The sequence below is a fragment of the Ochotona curzoniae genome, unplaced genomic scaffold (genome assembly GCF_017591425.1).
Source record: "Ochotona curzoniae isolate NIBS_2020 unplaced genomic scaffold, NIBS_Ocur_1.0 scaffold_4701, whole genome shotgun sequence".
Lineage (NCBI taxonomy): Eukaryota > Metazoa > Chordata > Mammalia > Lagomorpha > Ochotonidae > Ochotona > Ochotona curzoniae.
Genome location: NW_024467122.1, coordinates 52,794,621 through 52,817,038, shown reverse-complemented (window position 1 = coordinate 52,817,038; position 22,418 = coordinate 52,794,621). Strand labels below are relative to the sequence as shown.

Here is a 22,418-nt window from a genome sequence, read left to right as displayed (position 1 = left end):
AAAAACAAGAAACTAGGGCCCAGTGCAGAAGCCTAGCAGCTTAAGTCCTTATCTTGAATGTGCGCACTGGGATCCCATATGGGCACTGGTTCTAATCCCAGCGGCTCTACTTCCCATCCAGCTCCCTGCTTCTGGCCTGGGAAAGCAGTAAAGGACGGCCAAAAGCCTTGGGACCCTGCACCCATGAAGGAGACCTGGAACAGGCTCCTGGCTCCTGGCTTTGCAGCACCTGGGGAGTGAATCAACAGATGAAAGATTTTCCTCTCTGTCTCTCCTCCTCTTTGTATATCTGACTTTCCAATCAAAATAAACCAATCTTAAAAAAAAAAGATTTATTAAAAAAAAAGAGCTGTAAGTCTGTGATGACTGTTACTGACATTGCGGACACATAAGCACAGGTGAGTGTATATTAGTTCCACCATCTCTGCAAAGCTTTAGGAGCAGATGTAATCTACTTTGAACACAAAAGCTACAAAGCATCAGCACTACAAAGCATGGACTATGTGGTCAGTAGACTCCATTTAGCATCTGGCCATCACCTTTCCCATCTAAGCGGCTGTCATTTCCTGAACACTTTTGTGTTACGCTATTCACACAAGCTTTCCCCACCTCTTTTCCAAGGGCATGTGCATTTAAACAATGGATATGTCTTCTTAAATAAGCAATGAAACGGCAACTGCCAAAAACCAGTGTTGTACTGCAAGAAAGGTGAGTCATTTCAAACCATAAGAACACTTTTAAATCTCTGCACTCCAAAATAAGGCAAAAATAAAAGAAATAAATCTGTACTCAAAAAGCTGAAAAAATTCATACTATCTTTTTAAATTAATACTAATTTTTGACGAGTTAGAGTTGAGAGCCTGACATCAAGCTATTATTCAGTTCAAAACGATTCAGAGAATTTTTAAATTAGGTAAACATAAGTTGAAAAAAAAAAGTACACATTAGTATCCAAATCAAATCAAGTGATGCTACATCTACTGCCCAAGGAAAGGGCTGGCTGAACGGCTGAAACGAACACGGGAAGACACAGCAATCCTGGCGTCAGGATACCATGGTACAAGGCCTCCCTTGCCACTCTACACTCCAGCCATCGCACATCCAGAGAACACGGGACAGGGCTTAGCAAACACGCGGACACAGCTTTTCACGTCCTTTTCGCTGGTTTGGCAGTTAGCTGCTTTTCTCTTTCAAATTCCTTCTCCCGCTGCTGCTCCCTTTCCAGCTCTTCTTTCTGCCTCTTCTGCTGTAGTTTCAGTGCTCGTTTCTGTATTTAAAAAAAAAAAAATAAAAACCTGGAGGACAATCAAGAATCATAAAGAACCATAGGCTAAGGTCTACAAGTAACATTACCTTAAAGTAAACAATATTTGTTATTGTGTTTGTTATTTAACTGTTTCAATGTGCTGAGGTTCCTATGATTCAAACAAAATCACTCCAATCACTTCTTATAAAAAGGGAACTGGAGCTACACTTCCACAAAATACAAGTATATCCGTCTAGCTGTAAGTGCAGAAACTCAAAGTGAGATTCGAAAATGCTGGCTTAAAAAAAGTATGTACTACGAATTAAATATGTTATTTGGAGATATAAAAACTAAAAAAATTTGAAGAATAAAATTCTTATCTTCATAAACGTATTTATATTTTCATACTTTTATAAAGAATGTGAAAGAATTTCCAACTCACTTTTAACTTTGATGTCTTCTCATGAAGCATCAGCATCTCTTTCCTTATGTTCACCAACTTGGCATGGTAATGTTTGGCCTCAGTGAACTTAACAGAAAAGTAAGCCAACAGTCAGTTTGAAATAGGCTGAAATATCAACATAGATAAATACGCTATGCTTGAATTGCAGCTCACTCTTCATAAATCAGTCAAGGTTTTCTAGAGCCTAATCTCTATACTTAAAATTCTGAAACAAAAGCTTCATTTAAACCATCAGTAGGATTTTGAAAGTGATTCAGCTCAGACAGGAAAAAAAAGCTAGTAAACAATGAAATAGACGTACACATCACACTGGGGACAGATACCATTTTGTATTAAAAACACAAAACATAATCCTAAATTTTCAGTGAGATGATTCAATCATGCTCAGTTTCATTTAAGGAAAGCAAAACACTCCCAAGTGCTGTTACAAGATGGGCACTGGGCCAGGTCACCCAGTACTGCTTAAGCAAAGTATGAGCTCAGAGGGAAGGTCCGCGCAGTGACTAGGGACCCCCGAGAGCACTGCGGACGGGCTCAGTGATGCTCCTTGGAGTTCTGAAGTCAGACAAGGAGAACACGCTCTGCAAAGACACTTTGCTTCCCAACGAGTTGTAAGTACAGATTTTCTATCTCAGCCAGCCTGCACAACCAAAAATGAAACTGGGAAGATGTTGCTGGCCAAATAAGTTGGAGAGAAGTTAAAAAAAAAAAAAAGCACCCTGTTCTCAACAGGAAGAGGAAGAATCAGAGAAGTGTCAGTAGGCAGCTTCACAGTTTAGCACTGCTACAAGTTAGACTCTGATGAGCTCTGAGCTGACAGACCCTCTCTGAGGGTCTCCAGGCCTTCTCGCTTTTCCATTCCCAGATGTAAAACTACTCTGTATCTGCCCCTGCAGACTGACTTAACAACCTTATGCTGCCTGGTTCATTCATTCATTAAACATTCTTCTACAGCAGCACAATTTCAGCAGTACACACAAAAGTAGGTCAGCATGGCCCTGCCCATCTCATCTGTAAGAAGTTAGGGTCCACCGGGCAGAAGATTCTGGACTCACTAACACAGGCCTCTGTCTAATCTAGAGGTATAAACTGTGCTTATTGACTGTATGGAAAGAAAATGACAACATACACATTTGCCAAATGAAAAGTTCTGTTACTGAGGTGAGTACAGATTTCTACAAAATTACTCAAGCCTACCTATTTCTGATATTTAAGAGAAAAATAAAGGCAGCAAAAAGTTCTTTTTCTTAAAAAGAGTATCAGTTCACCTCTTCAAAATGCCATACAGTTTGTGATTAAAGTTAATTATTCAACTATTTCTATCATAATATCTATAATAAGATTATTCTCAAACTGTCCACTTTAATCTACAGTATTAATTCATTATGGTGTTATGAATATGCCATACAATTACATAAAATTCTAGTTTAAGAAATCTGATATTGAGAGATTGCAGTTTCTTTAAGGGGAAGCATAGTATCACAAAACTTTGTTACTTTCAGTTCTTCTTTCTAAGTCTTAAACTATCAACACATATTTTCCAAAATCATAAATAGGTTAAATTTCCTATTACAAACTCAATATCTGAAAGATAACAATTTAAGACAATGAATATCCTAGTAAAGTACATCAATGTTTCCTGTTAAAAAGACAAATTCTAATTTTCAAAAATTAATGCACAAAATTCTAAACATACATACATAGTTGGCAAAATAAACTCAGCTGCTTCTACAACAAAACCGCCATTAAGCATTATCAACTAAGTCACACTTACCAAAGCATTAATGTCCAACATAGAATGGCATTCTTTAAATTTTGAAATCTCTTGTTCCAGTGTATCTAGTAAGACAACTTGGTTTTGTCTGAAACAGAAATAAAATAAAAATTTATTCCTGAAATTTAAAAAAATGAATTTATATTTTCTAAGTGCTGGCTCATTAAAAGGAATCACTTTCAGTTTAGTTACCATAAAGCTTAAAAATTAAGTTGGAAATTTATTGATTTGCAGAGGCTTACTGGGATTAGTATCCTCTTTCCCAAAACAGTATTCCAAAGACACATTCAGCTAACGAAATACTTTATTCTTGCCTCTAATAACTAAAGTGATCAAAACTATTCAAGGATATTTTCTACTTTAGCAGCATTCAAAAAAGTTTACCTAAAAAAATCTTAATATTCACATATCTTAAAGTTGCAGCATGTTCATAAAGGAAATGAGAAGCAAAGACTTTTCAAACTTGAGTTGACAACGAGGCCATGCTGAGGATATGTCAAGAGGGATAAATAAGCAGTAGGATGGAAGAGTATGATCACGCATCCTAACATTCCCCTGTCAACAGCCAACTGTGCTCTCATATTTGTAAATAACCCTATTATTCACAAAATAAGAAGGTCAGGCCAAGTAACTTCTAGATTCTACATTAAAACCTAATGAGGAAAACAAAACAAAACCTACTGAGGAAAAGAAACCAATGCCCTGATATTCCTCTCCAAACCGATACACGTGAGCATCACAGGAACAAGCAACACTAAGAGAGTCACCTAACTGGACTGATTTAAAACGTGCTACAGACACAGAAAAATGCAATGTGATTTGCTTGTTAAAAATTGTAGTAAGTGGTCCCGGCTCAGTAGCACAGCAGCTAAATCCTTGCTTTTAAACCACCAGGATCCTATATAGGCACCAGTTTGTGTCCTGGCTGCACCACTTCCCTTCCAGCTCTCTGTGGCCTGTGAAAGCAGTCAAGGATGGCTCAAAGCCTTGGGATCTTGCCCCTGTGTGGGAGACCTGGAAGAAGCTCCTGGCTACTGGCTTCGGATTGGCTCAGCTCCAGTCATTACTGCAACTTGGGGAGTAAACCAGCAGATGGAAAATTTTTCTCTCTTGTCTTCTCTCTTCTCTCTGTATATCTGCCTTTCCAATAAATACATCTTTTTTTAAAAAAGATTTTTTTATTTATTGGAAAGGCAGATATACAGAGAGTAGGAGAGACAGTGAGAAAGATCTTCCATCCGATGATTCATTCCCCAAGCGAGCGCAACGGCGATGCTATGCCGATCCAAAGCCAGGAGCCAGGAACTTCTTTCAGGTATCCCACACGAGTGCAGGGTCCCAAGGCTTTGGGCCATCCTTGACTGCTTTTTTAGGCCACAAGTAGGGAGCTGGATGGGAAGTGGAGCTGCCAGGATTAGAACCGGCGCCCATATGGGATCCTGGCGAGTTCAAGGCAAGGACTTTAGTTAGCCGCTAGGTCATGCCGCCAGGCCCTAAATAAGTCTTTTAAAAAAATTGTACCAAGTAGGGCCCGGCGTGATGGTGCAGTTGTTAAGGTCCTCGCCTTGCATGCCCGGGATCCCATATGGGTGCCGGTTCTAATCCTGGCAGTGCCACCTCCCATCCAGCTCCCTGCCTGTGGCCTGGGAAAGCAGATGAGGACGGCCCAAAGCCTTGGGACCCTGCACCTGCATGGAAAACTGGGAAGAGGCTCCTGGCTTCTGGCTTCTGATTGGCTCAGCTCCAGTCGTTGCAGCCGCCTGGGGAGTGAATCATCGGATGGAAGATTTTTTTTCTCTGTATATCCGCCTTTCTAATAAAAATAAAATAAATCCTTAAAAAAAATTGTACCAAGTAAAGAGCACTGATGAAAAAGGGAAATAGCGGGGCCAGAGCTGTGGTGTAATAGGCTAAGCCTCTGCTTTTGGCACTGGCATGTCATCTGGGCACCAGTTCAAGCTTCAGCTTCTCCAGTTCTGACCTAGCTTCCTATTATGGCTTGGGAAAGCAACAGAAAATGGCTCAAGTCTTTGGACCTCTCCACCTGAAGACCCAGAAGAAGCTTCTGGCACCTATCTTCGGATTGGCTCAACTCTGGCCATTGCAGCTTTATACCCAAAAAATTTGACAATGAATAGAAATTCCTTGAAAGATGCAACTACTAAAACTCACATGGGGAAAGACAGAAAACCTAAGCAGGCCTATATTAAATAAACTCAATCAGTAAGTAGTCATCTTCCAAAAAAATAGCAAGGCCAGATGGCGTCAGTGATTTTCAATCAAACATATAAGGAATGAATGATACCAAAAACAGAAGCAAAGGATGTACTTGCTGACTTACTCTATCAGGATAGTACTACCCTAAAACCAAAACCAGACAAAGGAAGAAAAAACTGCAGATGGGTAGCTCTCATGAACATAGATGTAAAAATCCTCAAACGAAAGGCTGACATTATGGCAGAGCGGATTAAGCCATCACCTGCAACACTAGCATTCCATATGGGCACTGGTTCCAAATCCACTTCTGATTCATTCGAATGTGACTGAGAAAACAGATGAAGATGGTCCAACTACCTGGGTCCTGCACACATATAGGAGACTCTGATGAAGCTTCTGGCTTCATCATTGTAGCCACTGGGAAGCGAGCAAGAGACGGAACTTCTTTCTCTGTCTCTCTGTAACTTTGCCTTTCAAACCCAACAATGTAAAAACAAGTTTTACTTGACAACCAAGTGAAATTTATTCCAAGTAGGCAAAGCAGATTCAACATTTGAAATTACTGTAATCTACCACATCAACAGACTAAAGACAATTTTTTTTTGGCTGCATCAATTAATGTAGAAAAAAACATTTGGCAACATCCAACATCATTCACGATTAAGAATACTCCCGATAAACTAGTCAAGGAGATGAACTTCCTCAATTTGATAAGGAACACCTAAAAAATCTACATCTAACATTATGCAGTGAGAAACTAGATACTTTGCCCTCGAGATCAAGAGCAAGGCATGTTTCCTCTCACGACTTCCATTCAACACTGTACTGAGTCCTAGGTCATACGGTAAGACAAGCAAAGGAAATCCTGTACCTAGGCAAGTGTTACAGTGCTGGGAGAAAAGCAGCCAAGGCTGTTGGACATTCTGGACCTGGTTAATGCCAAATCTGTGTTAACTACCTATTCTAATATGTGGGTAAGGCGGAGAATGCCAGGCCAGGACACATCACTCTGGCCCTCAGACGGGGGCAGCTGCAGATTGCTTAGGGAAACAGGTCCGGGAACATGCTAAAATGGGAGTGGAAGAGGGCATGTTTGACAGGGGAAGAATGGTTTCTTGGAGGTTTCCCTGGACCCAGCCACTGTTCTTGCAGGTAGGCAAGGGAGCTGAGGGAGTAGTTTAGAAGGTGGAACCAGAGGGCATGTCTGGGTCAGGCCAAGGCACCCACTCATGTAGGACCTGGGCTGAATTAAACAGCATCACCCACTACTCACTGGTGCATGTAAAAGCTGGGGCTGGGAGACATGCCTGGCTGGGCTAAGGCCACAGCACCCGCCCATGAGTGTCAAAACAGGGGTGGATCATGTCAAACTGGGCGCAGAACTGACCAGGCAGCTACATCCACCAGTATGTGCATTGGCTGGTGCAGATGATGGACCAAACCTGACTCTGCGCTGGCTGGCACACACAAGAGCAAAGACTGAGTCACCTCAAGCAGGGTTTCTTCAGGCAGTCCCCAACTAGATGGCTGAACTCAAACCCTGCTCACAGGGAAAATCACAGTATGTGTACTCCAACCTGGGAGTGCATGTGTCAGGACTCAGCCTCCTCACTTGTTGATATGTGTGCAGAGGATAGCATGCCCAGATGTAGACAGGGGACACAACAGCCAGCTCAACTAGGCCACCAGCAGAGGATGTCAGGCACCTGATCAGAGGATGGAAAGCAGAACAGGTTGGACAATTCTCCTAGCCAAGCTTTGCAACATGTTCCTGGACCTCTAGATGCATTAAGGTGGACTTGGTCAGCCAGTAGACCTTAGAAAAATTTTCTCATCCCTAGTGCAATGAAGCTAATGATGTCTTGGAACTATCAACACTCAAGTAGCACCCTTGGAACACTCTTCCTCACACTGGGGTCTCTCAGGCATTATCAAATGACTCTTCCCCATCCCCGTGTGCTGATATAGTTCGATAGCAAGGAGTGGACTCTTCACTTCTCCCACTGTGGACACATGAAAAATAAGGAAATGTTTGTCCTTCCTCCACATCTCAACTCTCCCCAAGCTAATCAGTTTCACATCGGTGTGCATCTCTCTCAACTACATAAACAACATTTAAAATAAAATTTAAAATTAATAAAGAAAAAAAAATTTTAATTTTAACAGACAAAAGATCTGAATAGACAGCTGTTGAATAATAATGATTCTTTCTCATAAATCCTTGGGTTTATACTAAGAAGGTGATTTATGCTATGTTCCTGTAAATACAAGATAGGGGGCTGGTCATGCCAGAAACACCATGTGACAAGAGGACTGGGGCTTTGAGTTATGTAGTGTCAATTCAACCTTGAAGGAGAGAGGGCTGTAGATTGAATGCTTATGCCTAGGTGTTAAAGTCTGAATAAAAACTCAGGATAGTAAGATTTGGTGGGACAATGGGAATACTCTGACACTCAAGGAGGCCCCAATTTCACTGAGAGGATACAGAAACCTCTGTGCCTGGTGCCCTCACAGACTTTACCCTATGTGCCTCTTCATTTGGCTAGTTCTGATCTGTAGCCTTTAAAATACAATCGTAAATCTGGAGATCAGCATTGTGGTGAAGCAGGGGTCCCCTGCCACCCATCTGGGGGACTAAGAATGGAGTTCTTGGTTCATTGCCCTTACCCTGGTCCAGCCACAGCTGTTTGGGGGCATTTGGAAAACACAACAGCAAATGAAAGACTTTCTCTTTTACTTCTTTCCTCCATCCGCCCTCCCTCTGTCTTTCTCTCACTTTTCCTCTGCTTTTCAAGTATTTTAAAAACCCTATAATTATAAATAAAAGCGCCTTCCTGACCCACAAATCTGTACACTGGAGAAGTTTCCAACACTGCTACTTGCAAAACAACGGGACAGAAAGGATGATTGCATTTCCATGTTTCTGAGGCTTTGTGTAATCTGTGGTAAAAATGCTGAGAGTGAAGGTGAAGCCCTGATGCTGCCTATGTCTGAGGAACAACTCCTGGGAGAAAAGAGATCCTCTGGGCTGGCATTGTGGCACAGCGGGTAAGCCAATACTTGTAATGCTAGCATCCCCTGTGGGTGCTGTTTATATCTTGGTTGTTCCATTCTCAGCCAGCTTGCTGCCAACATGCCTTGGAAAGCAGCGGCTGATGGCCCAAGTACTTGGGTTCCTATATCCATGTGGGAGATCCAGATGAAGCTCCCAGCCCTGGTTCCTTGTTCCAGCCTGCCCCAGCCCTGGCCACTGTGACATTTTGGGGAGTGAACCAGCAGATGGAAGATAGATTGATATCTCTCTGTGTAACTCTGTCTTTCAAAAACTAAACACAATCTTTAAGAAATAACCAGAGGAGGAATGAAAAGGGAAGGGGAGGGGAGCAGAAGGGAAGGGATCAAAACCTTACTTACTAATAACTGCAAAACAGGCCTAACTGATTATTTCTCACCTTTAAGGTTTCTCACTTTTAAGGAGAAAAAAATGTTTCTCCAAAACCTGATAAGGTTTCTGAAATAATTTTTTAAAGAGTGAGTCTTCAAGCAGTGGCAATTTATAACCAGTTTACAGGTGATCACCAAATAGAGAACTGACAGGCCAACCAGAGCAGTCCAGAGAGGAACCGACCCGGCAGGAAGCAGAAGCCAAGTCTGTTCTCTGGGTAGATGAATGAAGTCACAGCATCTATTTTTATACACTGATACTACTCGATGGATTCTACCTAATCCTGTTCTCTTAGTATATCCTCCAGCCCTTTTTATCCTAGTAGAGTTATCTCCAGGGAAGCAAACAGGACATTTAAAAAATTATATACTTAAGGATCTCTGGTAAACTCATATGAACCAGCAGCCAAAAACTGAAAAAGCGAAGCCATGATGGAGGCAGTTTTTCAGTTCTGTTTAGGAATGTGTATACCCATCCTGCAACAATCCCTGAAAGGCAACACTTTTATAGAAACAAAACAAACCAGACTAGATAAGAGTTGCAGTGATTCTTAGAAGAGATCACTCTAGCTGTATTCAGCTTGCCTTCCACATTTAGATTACCTTGTGCTCCTCCACTTCCACAGCATACTCTAAATGATTAAACACTACAAAGCATTAACCTTTGATGGTGCACACAGTTATACAGTGCATTGTGACTATTCCACAGAGTAAATGAGCACAGATGAGGGTGTCTGTCAGCTTACGTGAGTTCCTGGAGGGCTTGTTTTGATCTTTGCAGGTCTGGCAAGTAGTGCGAAAGCAATCCTTCGGCCAGCTGCTCCACAGCTCTGTCTTCTACACTCAGGTCCTCTATTAACCCTTCATCCGGAGAAGCATCACTCAAACCTGGCCCCAAGCAAAAAACACCTTTAGGAAGCCTTAAAATGGACACTGTTATGAGAGCAAGAGTGGACAGAAAGCAGGGCAGGAGTTGTACTGCGGAGCTGAGAACATGCACCCACTTTCCCAGCCATTCTTCTTTTCCTTTTAAACTTGTACCTCTGATATTTCTAAAAAACAAAAACAAAAACAGGAGCACTCACAACTAGTGTTAGTTATACTCTAGAATAAAAGACTACAAAGAGACCAGCACCATAGCCTCCACTTGCAATGCCAACATCCCATATGAGCACTGGTTCCGGTCCCAGCTGCTCCACGGCTGCTCCATTTCCAATCCAGCTCAACGATAGTGGCATTGGGCAGCAGAGGAGGATGGCATAAGCACTTGAGCCACTACACCCACATGGGAGGCCCAAAAGCCTAGCTCCTGGCTTTGGACTGGCACAGCTCTGGCCACAGCAGCCACCTGGGGAGTGAACCAACAGATGGAAGACCTCTCTGTTTGCCTTACTTTCTTAATTCTGGCTTTCAAAAAACAACAAAATTACTATATTTATAATTTTGTTGGGGGATTAGCATTATACAGTAGGTTAAATATTGCTTCCGAGGCTGGCATCCCATAAGAGTGTCAGTTCAAGCCTCTATTTCTCTGTTTCTGATCCAGTTCCCTGCTAATCCAGCTGGGAAGACAAAAAATAGCTCAAAGGCCTGGCACAGTAGCCTAGTGGTTAAAGTTCTTTCCTTGCAAATGCCAGGATCCCATGTGGGTGCTGGTTCATATCCTGACTGCTCCACTTCCCTTCCAACTCTCTACTTGCGGCCTAGGAAAACAATAGAGTATGGCCCAAAGCTTACACCCATGGGAGACCCAAAAGAAACTCCTGGCTTCTGATCAGCTCAGTTCTAGTCAGTACAGCCAGTTGGGGAGTGAACCAGAGGATGGAAGATCTCTTTCCCTCTTTTTCTCTCTGGAAATCTGCCTTTCCAATTAAAAAAAAATAGATACACTTTAAAAAAAGATGCTATATGTTTTTCAGAGGATTTATGGTTTTTAATGAGTCAAAAAGTATAAGGCTGAATTGAAGTATTCTTGCTTTCAAAAGAATGCAGAAATTATATAAACAAAAATGCAATACTTAAAAACATGTTTTCTATTCTGCGAGTGTCGGCAGCGGCTGCAAAGACCGGAGTTTGGCGCGATGTCTCACACCATTTTGCTGGTACAGCCGACCAAGAGGCCAGAAGGCAGAACGTATGCGGACTATGAGTCTGTGAACGAATGCATGGAAGGTGTTTGTAAAATGTACGAGGAACATCTGAAAAGAATGAATCCCAACAGTCCATCAATCACATATGATATCAGTCAGTTATTTGATTTTATCGACGATCTGGCAGACCTCAGCCGCCTTGTTTACCGGGCTGACACCCAGACATACCAGCCTTATAACAAAGATTGGATCAAAGAGAAGATCTATGTGCTGCTCCGCCGGCAGGCCCAGCAGGCGGGAAAGTAATGGAGTTGGCCGCAGTATGGGGCTGGGGGTGGGCTTGGAACACAGATGTGTACAGCCAGCTGTAGTGGGGGTTTTATATTATAACAATCCTGTTTCCATTTTGTTACACTTTAGCCAGGATTGAATGTATTACAGGAAGTGTGAGGCTCTTGTTCAATCTGCAACCCCCAATGCCTCTTTTTTGTTTTTTTGCTTTTTGTTGTTTTTTTTTTTTTTACTGAAAACATTTTTATGAGGATTTAGATGGAGATTTTTTTTGTCAGTTAATATTGGTTCCAGAACTTCAGACTGTTGAGATCTGCTTTTGTGACAGTCACTATACTAACCCTTGGAGACGGGATGGGGGGTGGCTCAGTTATGCCCTTAAGACAAACTCTTACTGGAAAATAAATGTTGTTTAGTTATAAAAAAAAAAAAAAAAAAAAAAGAAGATTCTGTATCTTTTTCAGGACAGAGGGTTTATGCTTTTTAATGAGTCAAAAAGTGTAAGGCTGAATTAAAGTATTCTTGCTTTCAAAAGAATGCAGAAATTATATAAACAAAAACGCAATACTTAAAAACATGTTTTCGGGCCCGGCGTGGTGCAAGTGGTTAAAGGTCCTCGCCTTGCACACCCAGGATCCCATATGGGCGCCGGTTCTAATCCCGGCAGCCCTGCTTCCCTTCCAGCTCCCTGCCTGTGGCCTGGGAGAGCAGTTGAGGACGGCCCAAAGCTTTGGGAGCCTGCACCCGTGTGGGAGACCCGGAAGAGGCTCCTGGCTTCGGATTGGCATAGTATCGGCCCGTTGCGCTCACTTGGGGAGTGAATCATCGGACGGAAGATCTTCCTCTCTGTCTCTCCTCTCTGTATATCCGCCTTTCCAATGAAAAAATAATAAAAATAAATCTTTAAAAAAAAAAAAACATGTTTTCTATTCTGCAGAAACAAAATATTGGCCAATATCTATTTTGCATATAATTGAATATATTATATCCAGGTAAAGGGGAGTGTTTTTGTGATTTGTTAGCGAAGAGAGATTTTCTAATTCCCCCTCTGTTAAGATTCCTCATCTTGGGTCGGGTAGCATGGCCTAGCAGCTAAAGTCCTTACCTTGAATGCACTGGGATCCCATATGAACACCGGTTCTAATCCTGGCATCTCCACTTCCCATCCAACACCCTGCTTATAGCCTGGGAAAGCAGTTGAGGATGGCCCAAAGCTTTGGGACCTTGCACCCGTGTGGGAGACCAGGAGGAGTTTCCTGGCTCCTGACTCCTGGCTCCTAGCTCCTGGCTCTGGATCGGCACAGCACCAGCCACTGCACTCACCTGGGGAGTGAATCATTGGACGGAAGATTTTCCTCTCTGTCTCTCCTCCTCTCTGTATATCTGACTGTAATAAAAATAAATAAATCTTTTAAAAAATTTCCTCATCTTAATATCCTGTAAAAATAATGTAGAGTTATTGTCTTTTGTGTAAATTTAGTCCTGACCCAAGAATCAACGCTTGATCCTCTCCCTTGAATAGTAAATGGGTAAGCATTATGTCAGGCATTCAAGAGGATGAATATCTAAGTTGAAAGAAATGTATGAATCACTATTTCTATCAAGAAAAGTAAAAAACAATTTCTAAATTGGATTCAAGTAAATCTGTTTTATTTTTCTCCTTTCTCTTTTTCCTCCTCCCAACCCTACCCCTGAGAGAGAAAAAAAGAGAGCTCTAATCTTCTCATTCATTTTCCTGAATGCCTGCAATATCCAGGGCAAGGTAAGTCTGGGCCAAAGCCAGAAGCTAGAAATTCAATGCAGGTCCTCCACATGGGTCACAAGAACCTAAGGACTTGAGCCATCACCACTGCATCAGCAAGAAGGTGGAGGCAGAGCCCAAGGTGACCACTGAACCCAAGGAACCCAACGTGGCACACAGACTGCATCAATGCTATGCCAGATGCCTACCCCGGGTTTAAAAGATTTCAGAATCACAGGTTTTAAAAAAAAAAAAGTTAAGATGCCACTTAGCTAGAACTACACTATCAAATCACTTTTGTTTGTTTTTGTTTTGTCAAATCACTTTATACTTATTATAACACCCTGAAATACCTCCAATCACAGTCTGGTAGCAACAAGAAGCATGGAAATATTTATCACAGTGCACTGCTTATTAACACAGTTCTATATTAATCTTTAACCCCCGATTTAAATTTTTGTCAGAATGAAGGATATAACATATTTTTATCTGAATCCTAAAAACACATAAACAAACACTGTAATGCTTACATTTACAATATTTAAACAGGTAAGAGCTAGCTAGCTTGAAACTGAAACTCTGCACGCACACACACACAAACATAGTGGAAAAAGTGAAGCACTTAAGTCACAATGTGTCATCAGATGGGAACTGATTAAATTATATCTGGCAATTAATGTCACTGCCTAAGATTTGATTACAGTAATAGTGCAAACACCAATTTTTTAAAGTAAATATAGCAAACTTCAGTATCAGAAATAAACTAAGGATTAATCACTAATTCACTTCTTTTACAAATATATTAGCTTGTGGGCATGCTCCACTTCCAAGTCTTCTGGTGGATTATTGGACAAGTCTTGGAGATATATATATATATATATATACATATATATATGCAAGGTAAGTTATTGTGGGGAAGTACAGAAGAAAGTCACCCTTCCCTATTCATACAGGGAATAATCCCCGAATGTCTGTTACGCAGTGGTTCTGAGGCCATAACCATAAGGCAAATCTAGTCCTCATGCCCAGAAGGCATTGGGGACTATGAGGAGTGCCATTAGAGAAACACTAACAGCTGTGGGAATGCAGAGGAGAGGAAGGTCATGTCCAGCTGTGCTATCCACTTGTAAATCAGCTCTGGACCTTTCAGCCAAGGTTCCAAGTGTCACTCAGTGTAAAAACTTAAAACACTATGGAGAAAGGCACAATGAAAAGTAAAAATACTGTTCGTCATCCCTCAACTCCAGAAGGAATTACTTTGGAGTTTCTTACCTACGTTCCACAAAGTGTCTCTACATGCCCATGGACATACTCTTTATTACAAATAGTCCTCATCCTGCTCTTTGCATTTTCCTATTAAATGTGTCTAGATGTCTGTGTATACACATATACGGGATCTGACACATTCTTTTTTAATGATACAATTCTGCCACAGTTTGTTTAACCAGTCCACTATGAATGGATCGCTGGGTTATCTTAACCCTTTGTGATTTCAAACAATGCTTCAGTGAGCTTATCTTTGTATATTAGTGTCACTGCTCCACTAACATTAGTTCCTAAAAAAAGTCTGTTGAGACAAAAAGTTATGCACTCCCTAAACAACATGCCAAAGCTGTCCTCCTGGAAGACAGGATCAGTTTACACTTCCAGCAACCATCTATGAGGACTGTTTCCATGACAGGAATGGAAGGGACAGAACACGCAGCCTGAGGAAAGATGGGCTTGCAGGCTTGCTCTGGAGGGAAGGTCTGGAGCGCCCAGCCAGGCCTTTACACACGGCCACAAGGAACTATGTGTTAGGCTGTGCTGCCAGCCAGGGCACGGCCTCCACTGTCAAGTTAACGGGTCTGGACTTTGTCTTAAGCAGCAAGAAGCCACTGAAGATTTCTGAACAAAGGACAGACGTCACTACAGCTTGGTCCCAGCAGTGATGTATCAGCAGATGGACAGGTGAGCTAGACTAGCAAGAGATAGGAAGTGGGTTAGCTTTACAACTGCTGTTTTGAAAATACAAAGAGGAAGTGAAAACTGTACAGGAGAGAGCCCTAAACAGAAATGGAAGACAAGAAAGAGGAAAGACATGGGAGCAGCTTCAAACTTTCAAATAAGAGTCACTTGGCATTATCAACGTAATCAGACACCAGCTTTTATTTATGCCCTGTGTCAACTAGGACAAGCCAGAGTAAGGAGAGGAGCCCAACACGAAACACATGCAGCTGGCCTCTGACCACTGATGGTTCAACCTCATGGTGTCGGTAAAGTCACCTGTGTTCAACAAAATCCAAACTTCAGATTATGAATTTTAATGCTTCCTCGGGTACAGTGCACAGTAGGAATTTCTGGTAAGGCCCATATCAGGAGGGTGCATAAACAACTTGCAGTGCCCTCTGCTAAGTTACGTTTGTTAGGCTGGGTGCACTTCAATTTGTGGTATTTTCAACTTAAGTTGGACTTCCTAAACAATCCCATCAGTGCACAAAGAAGTCTTATTCATAGACGTGAAATATGAAATATGAAGAGGAAGAGATCACAAGGAAAAACCAGTGGCAGGGAAAGGCGAAGAGCACTGCTTTCTGGAACAGACTTCAGGGGCTTGGGGAAGAGCAGACAGCCAAAGCTCTGCAGCCATCCTCATCTGTGGCACAAAACACAGAAAACGCTAAGTGGTAATGTTGGTTTTCTCGAAGATGGGGCACACAAGCCAAGCTAACTTATTGCATTCAGGGGACGCCTTGTGGCATAGTGTCTTGAGCCTCTCCTGGAATTCGAGCTGAGAAAAGACTGTCCGAGGAATGTCAGGAAGAAAAGCACATTTCATGAGTGCTCACATTATTTCTCTGAATTAGAAAGAGATCATCGTTCGGACGAATCCATTCCCACCACTATCATGACAAGCGGTCAACGACCGGCCAGAGAGCACCAACAAACTCCCCCTCAGGGTCGCCAACCGCACCGGGACCCATGGCTTCCCCGCCCCTCGCTCCAGCCCGACCTCCGCCGCTCCCGGGAGGGAGGTGGCTGGCGGGTCCCACCCACTCGCACCGGGCCCTGCCGCACGTACCCGGCATCAATTCCCTGGCCTCCAGGCTGCCGGGCGGCCCTGTCAGGACCCCGTCGGGGGACGGCGGCCCGGGGACGCTCATGTCCCTCCCACTGGGAACAGGCCGGCGGCAGTCCTGAGGGATTCAGACGCGAGGAGAGAACCCAGCGCCTTCAGCTCCCGACCGGAATGAAGTGACAGTCGCACCCGGAAGTTACGGAGGCGGAAGGCGGCGACTGGCGCACGTGATGGCGGTTCGGGCTCTGCCCTACCGCCATGGGCGTCCAGAACCTGCGTGTGCCTCCGTCGTGGGCTCGGACCCCGCCGGCGAGCCAGGGCGGGTCGGGGCTGCGCCTCGGGGGGCTCTTGAAGACCCGGAGAGCCGCGTCGTGGCGGGACGCGACGAGCAGTCCGTCCGGTCGTTCTCCGGGCTGCGTGCTTTGCCTGCGGTTTGGACCATCTTAGAAATCCTGGGTCCAGCTCCCTGTGAGCTTCAGCCTTGTTATTTGGGGCTACCCGTCCCCGCCCCCCGTTTTGGTCTCCCTTTTGTTAATTGTGCGATGGAACACGTAGTGAATGGACATACTCTGCCAAATTTTCTAGAAACTGCACTTGAGCCATAAATATTGATGAGAAATGAGCAGAGGTGGCTGCCGGACCGAATAAGACTTTCCATCTCAGACCTTTGGGCTGCCCATGTGGACTCCCCTTTGATCCCCGTGCCCCAAAAGCCCCAGACTCCCTGGCTTTCCTAGTTATCCAGCTTGAACAGTAATTTGCCTCATATTCTTAAAATCCTTCTGTCCTGTCCTGTCCTACCGTGCTCGCCTTATTCCAAGCCCTGCCAATCGGAACTTGCCTCTCCAGCCATTCAGCATGCCAACTTTCCTAGCTAATCCATTAGGTTTTCCCAAAGATCTGGCAGGAAAGCAAATTTGAATGATGTCTGCCTATCCACTTAGGCCAATAATAAAGTCTTGCTTTTCAAAGGCCTGGGTCATTGATTTTGTGTGTACACCAGGCAGTGGTAGCCTCCTAACCCTCCCTGATTCTGCCTGTTTGATCCATTTCCTGTGCTACAGTTAAAGCAGTCTAAAGATGTGGCAAGCCTCAGGCTGGCAGGGGCTCTGTGTTGCCCCATCACTGCATTCATAGCCTTTCTTCTTTTGACTTCTTTGCCACTCAAGATTAGCTCCTCCTTACTACCCGTGGTAGGCCAAATAATAACCTCCTCAAACATGCCCACAGGCCAAGTCCTAGAAACCTGTGAAAGGTAATTAATTTCAAAAAGATGGTAACAGGCATTTAGGCTAGCCATTATGATGTCTGCATCCCACAGTGGAGTGCCTGAGTTTGGGACTCCCAACTTCCCACTGAAGCAGACCCCAGGAGGCAGTGGTGACAGCTCCAATGACTGGGATCCTGCCACCCACATGAGGCACCTTGATCATGTTCCCAACTCCTAGCTTGAACCCAACTCGGCTCCATTTGCTGCAGGTACTTGGGGAGTGAACCAGCGGATAGAAATCCCTCACCCTCCCCCCCCCAGCCTGCCACTCTTCCCACCTTTAGATATATATATAAAGAGCTCAGCTTATTCCAGTAGAGCCAGTCACAAGGACCTTTAGTACTGGGCAAGGGAGGCTGTGACTATGAGGAATAATTACAGAAACACCATGGCTGGCTCCAGAGCCTGAGGAAAGGAGCCCAAGCCAGCGTGACGAGGGACCTCCAGAGGCCGGGAATGGGAGGAAACTCCCCTTGGGACCTCAGTAATGGAATTCAGCTCTGCCAACACCTTGATTTTCCCCTGGTGTACCTGCGTAAGCCCTGCAGAAGATAATGTAAGATAATGTGTGATGATCTGCTGCTACAACAGCGGGAAAGTCATGCTTGGCCTTCCAACAGCTTTCAGTCCACCTAAGCATCTCCTAACTGCCCTCTCATGACTGGCTCATGCTTCAACTTGGATTTAAAGACCTGTTCATCCTTCAAGGATCTCCTTATAAGACTTTCCTTGAAAAATCACAATTCCACTTCCCTTTTCATTCAGAAGTAACTAAAAAACATTATTCTGCTTAACACCTAATTCATTCCTGTATATCAGTTATTTCTTTTGTATTCCTTCACTATTTTACTCTCCAAACAGAAACTCACAAAAAACTATAATAGGTTCTTGGTAAAAATTTTGTAAATGGGTAAGGTACTAATTCGGTAGCCGCAAAATCCAAATACCTCCAAAATCTGAATTATAGAATACTTCAATAATCTCCAAACCTGACATACTACCTGGCAATCTTGAGTATTAGTGTTCCTTCCCAACTACATTTAAAGGCCCTTTAGCATAGACCCAAGTCTTTTGGGTAGATCTGTAACCTGTTTATCTCTTAGCACAGCAAGAATCTATTCCATGGATTTTAAAATATGAGTTATTTGAACTGAATCGGAGCATTGTAAACTGTTACATCTTGCCTACTTAAAAAAAAAAAAAAGATTTATTGGAAAAGCAGATTAACAGAGAAAAAGAGAGACAGTGTAGGAAAGATCTTGCCTCTGATGGTTTGCTCCCCAATATACTCCCCAAATGGCTGCAACAGCCAGAGCTGAGCTTATCCAAACCTGGGAGCAGGAGTCTCTTGCAGGTCCCCCACATGGATGCAGAGTCCCCAGGACTCAGGACATCTTCCACTTCTTTCCCAGGCTGTAAACAGAGAGTTAAATTGGAAAAGGAACAGCCGGGATATGAACCTGCGCCCTGCTTAAAGATGAAGGATTAGACTGTTGAGCCATAATACCAGTCCCATGTTATGCCTATTTCTTTTACATTATTTGAAGGAAAAATTCCTTGTTTAGAATTGGGTGAATGTTTTCAGCATTTTTCACTTAATATATCTAAATGTAATCAGCTAAACAGATGAGAAGGACTTTCTACCAGATCCATCTTGATTTTCATTTTCTCCTTTTTATTTTTTGAAATTTATTTACTTGAAAGGCAAAGTTAGAGAGAGGAAGAGATCTTCCATTCATTCACTGGTTCACTTCATTCATTGGTTCACTTCCCCAAATATCCAGATACCTAGGGCTGGGCCAGGCTGAAGCCAAGAATTCCATTCAGTTCTCTCAGGTGAGTGGCAGGATGCTTGGCATTTTCGGCTGTTTTCCCAGGCACATCATCAGGAAGTTGTATCAGAAGCACCTGGGACTGGACCCAGTGCCCATATGGGATGCCATACTATGGGTGGTGGCTCAACCCACTGCACCACAGTGCTGGCCCCGTCCTTTTTTCAGAAAAAAAAATATTTTAGTTGAATTAAAATTTACAGAAAATGTTTTTTGAAATAAAGATTTTGCAGAGATAGGAGAGAGAGAGAAAGAGAAATGTCTTCCATCCACTGATTAAGAGCTGAGCCTATCCAAAATTAAGAGCCAGGAACTTCTTTCTGAGTCTCCTACAAAGACCCAAGGAATTTGGCCATCCTCTGCTGGCTTCCCAGGTCATAAACAGGGAGCTGGATTAGAAGCAGGACTCAAACTGGTGCCCATATAGGATGCTGGTGAAGAACCTTGGTGTTTTCTGCTTTTTTGATTTCTGCCTTAATTGCTTGGCTGGGGGCTGTGTGAACTCCAGGTCTGACAGCCTATGTGACACCCGGCAGGACACCTGGCAGGTCATGTAGGCAGAGCGCTCCTCAGGAAGGAAGTACCTGGTGTTTGATAAGACCCACTACCCTATAGCCCATCAGTTTATGCTTTTTGAAAGTTGCTTGCCTCAAACCCACCAATAGAAGCCTGCCAACTTGCTCTTTTTGAAAGTTAACAGTCAAACTGACCAATCATGACTGTATAGTTATATGGAATTGTCCTGAAATGTGTAAGAACCCTGTGCTGTTCAACTGCCCCTCCCCTGCCAGGCTCTGCTAGGTTAACCTAAATAAACCACCTTTATGTGTTAGCATCAACCTCAGACTCAATGATTTTCTGGGGATTTCAAAATCCAGCACAACACTGGCACTGCAGGAGGGGGATTCACCAGCTATGTCACCATACTGTCTGCTGCTGCTTTTTTTTTTCTTTTCTCCCTTAGCTTCAAGATTTCAACTCAAAGCATCAAGTGCTGGCTAATTATTCATGATGCTTTTGTTTCCAGTAAATAGGTGCCATGCACCTAACACTGCATGTGACATGGATCTCAAAAACAAAATGTTGGAATGTAGCGGGAAGAATGCCTTTGATTACCCCAATCTTTTGTTTGTACCAAATTGTAAGCAACTTCCAACATCTGAATGAATGAATACCTAAGACTAGTGAGGCACTACAGGAAATTCCTAAATTTCTATTTCCAGTCCACTGGGAATTTATATTCTACCATTTACACATGGTAAAATTTTTTAGCATGATAAGAAAAATGCTAAATTATGTGCAGCAGAACTGGAGGACTGGGAAGGGCATAACAATGTGTTCATTTCCCATGGCTGCTGTAATCAGCTCTCACAAACACAGCACTTTAAAAACCACACTTCCTGTCCCCCAGTTCTGGAGGTTAGAAGTATGGAATCGGTATTGGCTGGCGAAGCTCAAGATATCAGTGCATCGTTACTTCTGAAGCCACCCGGGAAGAATGTACTTCCCTCAAATGTCTTTCCCACCCTCTAGAGGTTTCTACTTTCTTTAGACCCTGACCCCATCATGAGGCTTTTCTATCTCCCACCCCAATTCCACTGTCACATCACCCCCTCTTGTACTCTGATCCTCCTTGCCTTCTTCTAGGTACTCTCATGATGACACTGGACCCACCTGCTCAACCTGCACAACCCAGGATAACCTCATTTCAGGAACCTTAATTTAGTCACAGCTAAAAAGTCCCTTTTGTCATGTGAAGTAATAGACTACCAGGAACCGAACAGGTATATCTTTGTGGGGTCAGGGCGGGGCTACAGGCACTGTTTAGCCATCACATGTGTGCACTTGTGAAGTTCCAAGGTATTAACTGTCTTTGGGGGAAGATTAAAAATAACACAGATTAAATGGTTAGTAGAAGAAACTAACAGAGAAAGGTACTGCATAACCTGTTACACCAAAAGAATTTTAGAATACAGAGGCAGGCTTTGGCACAGTAGTTGAAATACCACATGGATACCTGCATCCCAAATCAAGAAGCCTGAATTGGAATCCTGACTTCATTTCTAGTTCAAGCTTCCTGCTAATGCACACCCTGCAGACTCCAGGAATTGGGTCTCTGCCCACCTGCCCCCACCGCCATACAACAGACTCAGGTCAAGCTTCCAGCTGCTCATCAAATCTGGCCAAACCCTGGCTATTGTAAGAGTTTGGAAAATGAACCAGTAAATTTGAGCTCACTTGCTTGCTCTCACTCCCTCACTCCATTCCTCCCTCCCTCCATCTCCCTCTTTCTCTCATCAATAACTTTTTTTAAATGTAAGAAGCCAAAGATAACATAAAATGGAGTTATGTATTTCTGCAGAGGTTCACCCAAACAATAGACAAAGTTGAACTCTGCATATTCAGAGCAAAAATAAGGCCATTAGAGTTCAAGGACTTTGAAATTCAAGTAAGGGAAAGTAACATGTTGTAAAATACAACAAAACCATTTATCTACCTTTCAGTTTTGCTGTTGTGGTTTTTTTTTTTTTTTAATTTTCCTCTACCTTTCTTTTTTGTTAACCCACAGGGAAAAGATAGATAGAGAGGTAAAAGTGAAGAGTCTACGAATATTTTCTATTTCTTTTATGGATCGCTTGTCCTATATTTAGAATGTGCTGAGATTTGATAATGTCTTCTCCCAGTTTGACCCACTTCTCTCACAGACATTCATCCCAACTCTCCCTCTTTATCTCTTTATGTCCTTCAAAACGAGAAGAAAGAAGGAAAGCAAAAACTTGAGTGAGAGAGATATAGACACCGCAGCTTCAAGGAAAGGGGAAGGCACACAGGGAAAGATGTCACCGGCCAAGATTTTAATTTCTAGAGGAATAAAGTGTTCAAAACATGGAACATATCCATATAGGGTGATGCTGTTATAAAAAAAGAAAAGCAGTTTACCAACTTACCTATAGTTAACCAATCTGAAAAGAGATTTTGCTCAGTGTACACA

General features: G+C 43.1%; 2 protein-coding genes across 2 annotated transcripts; one reads left to right on the top strand and one right to left on the bottom strand.

Annotated features, from left to right (window-relative positions):
- Positions 1–816: 816 nt before the first annotated feature.
- On the bottom strand, positions 817–16,524 carry BLOC1S6 (biogenesis of lysosomal organelles complex 1 subunit 6). Its single transcript, XM_040969791.1, has 5 exons — positions 16,328–16,524; positions 9,891–10,032; positions 3,484–3,571; positions 1,689–1,775; positions 817–1,267 (listed from the first exon to the last, which is right to left on the bottom strand). The coding sequence occupies exons 1-5, from the start codon at positions 16,407–16,409 to the stop codon at positions 1,148–1,150; spliced, it is 519 nt and encodes a 172-aa protein (XP_040825725.1). The 5' UTR covers positions 16,410–16,524; the 3' UTR covers positions 817–1,147.
- LOC121149289 (enhancer of rudimentary homolog) lies at positions 11,195–11,741 on the top strand. The gene has a single exon (XM_040969792.1). It carries the CDS (start codon positions 11,226–11,228, stop codon positions 11,538–11,540), a length of 315 nt encoding a protein of 104 aa, XP_040825726.1. The 5' UTR covers positions 11,195–11,225; the 3' UTR covers positions 11,541–11,741.
- Positions 16,525–22,418: the final 5,894 nt, after the last annotated feature.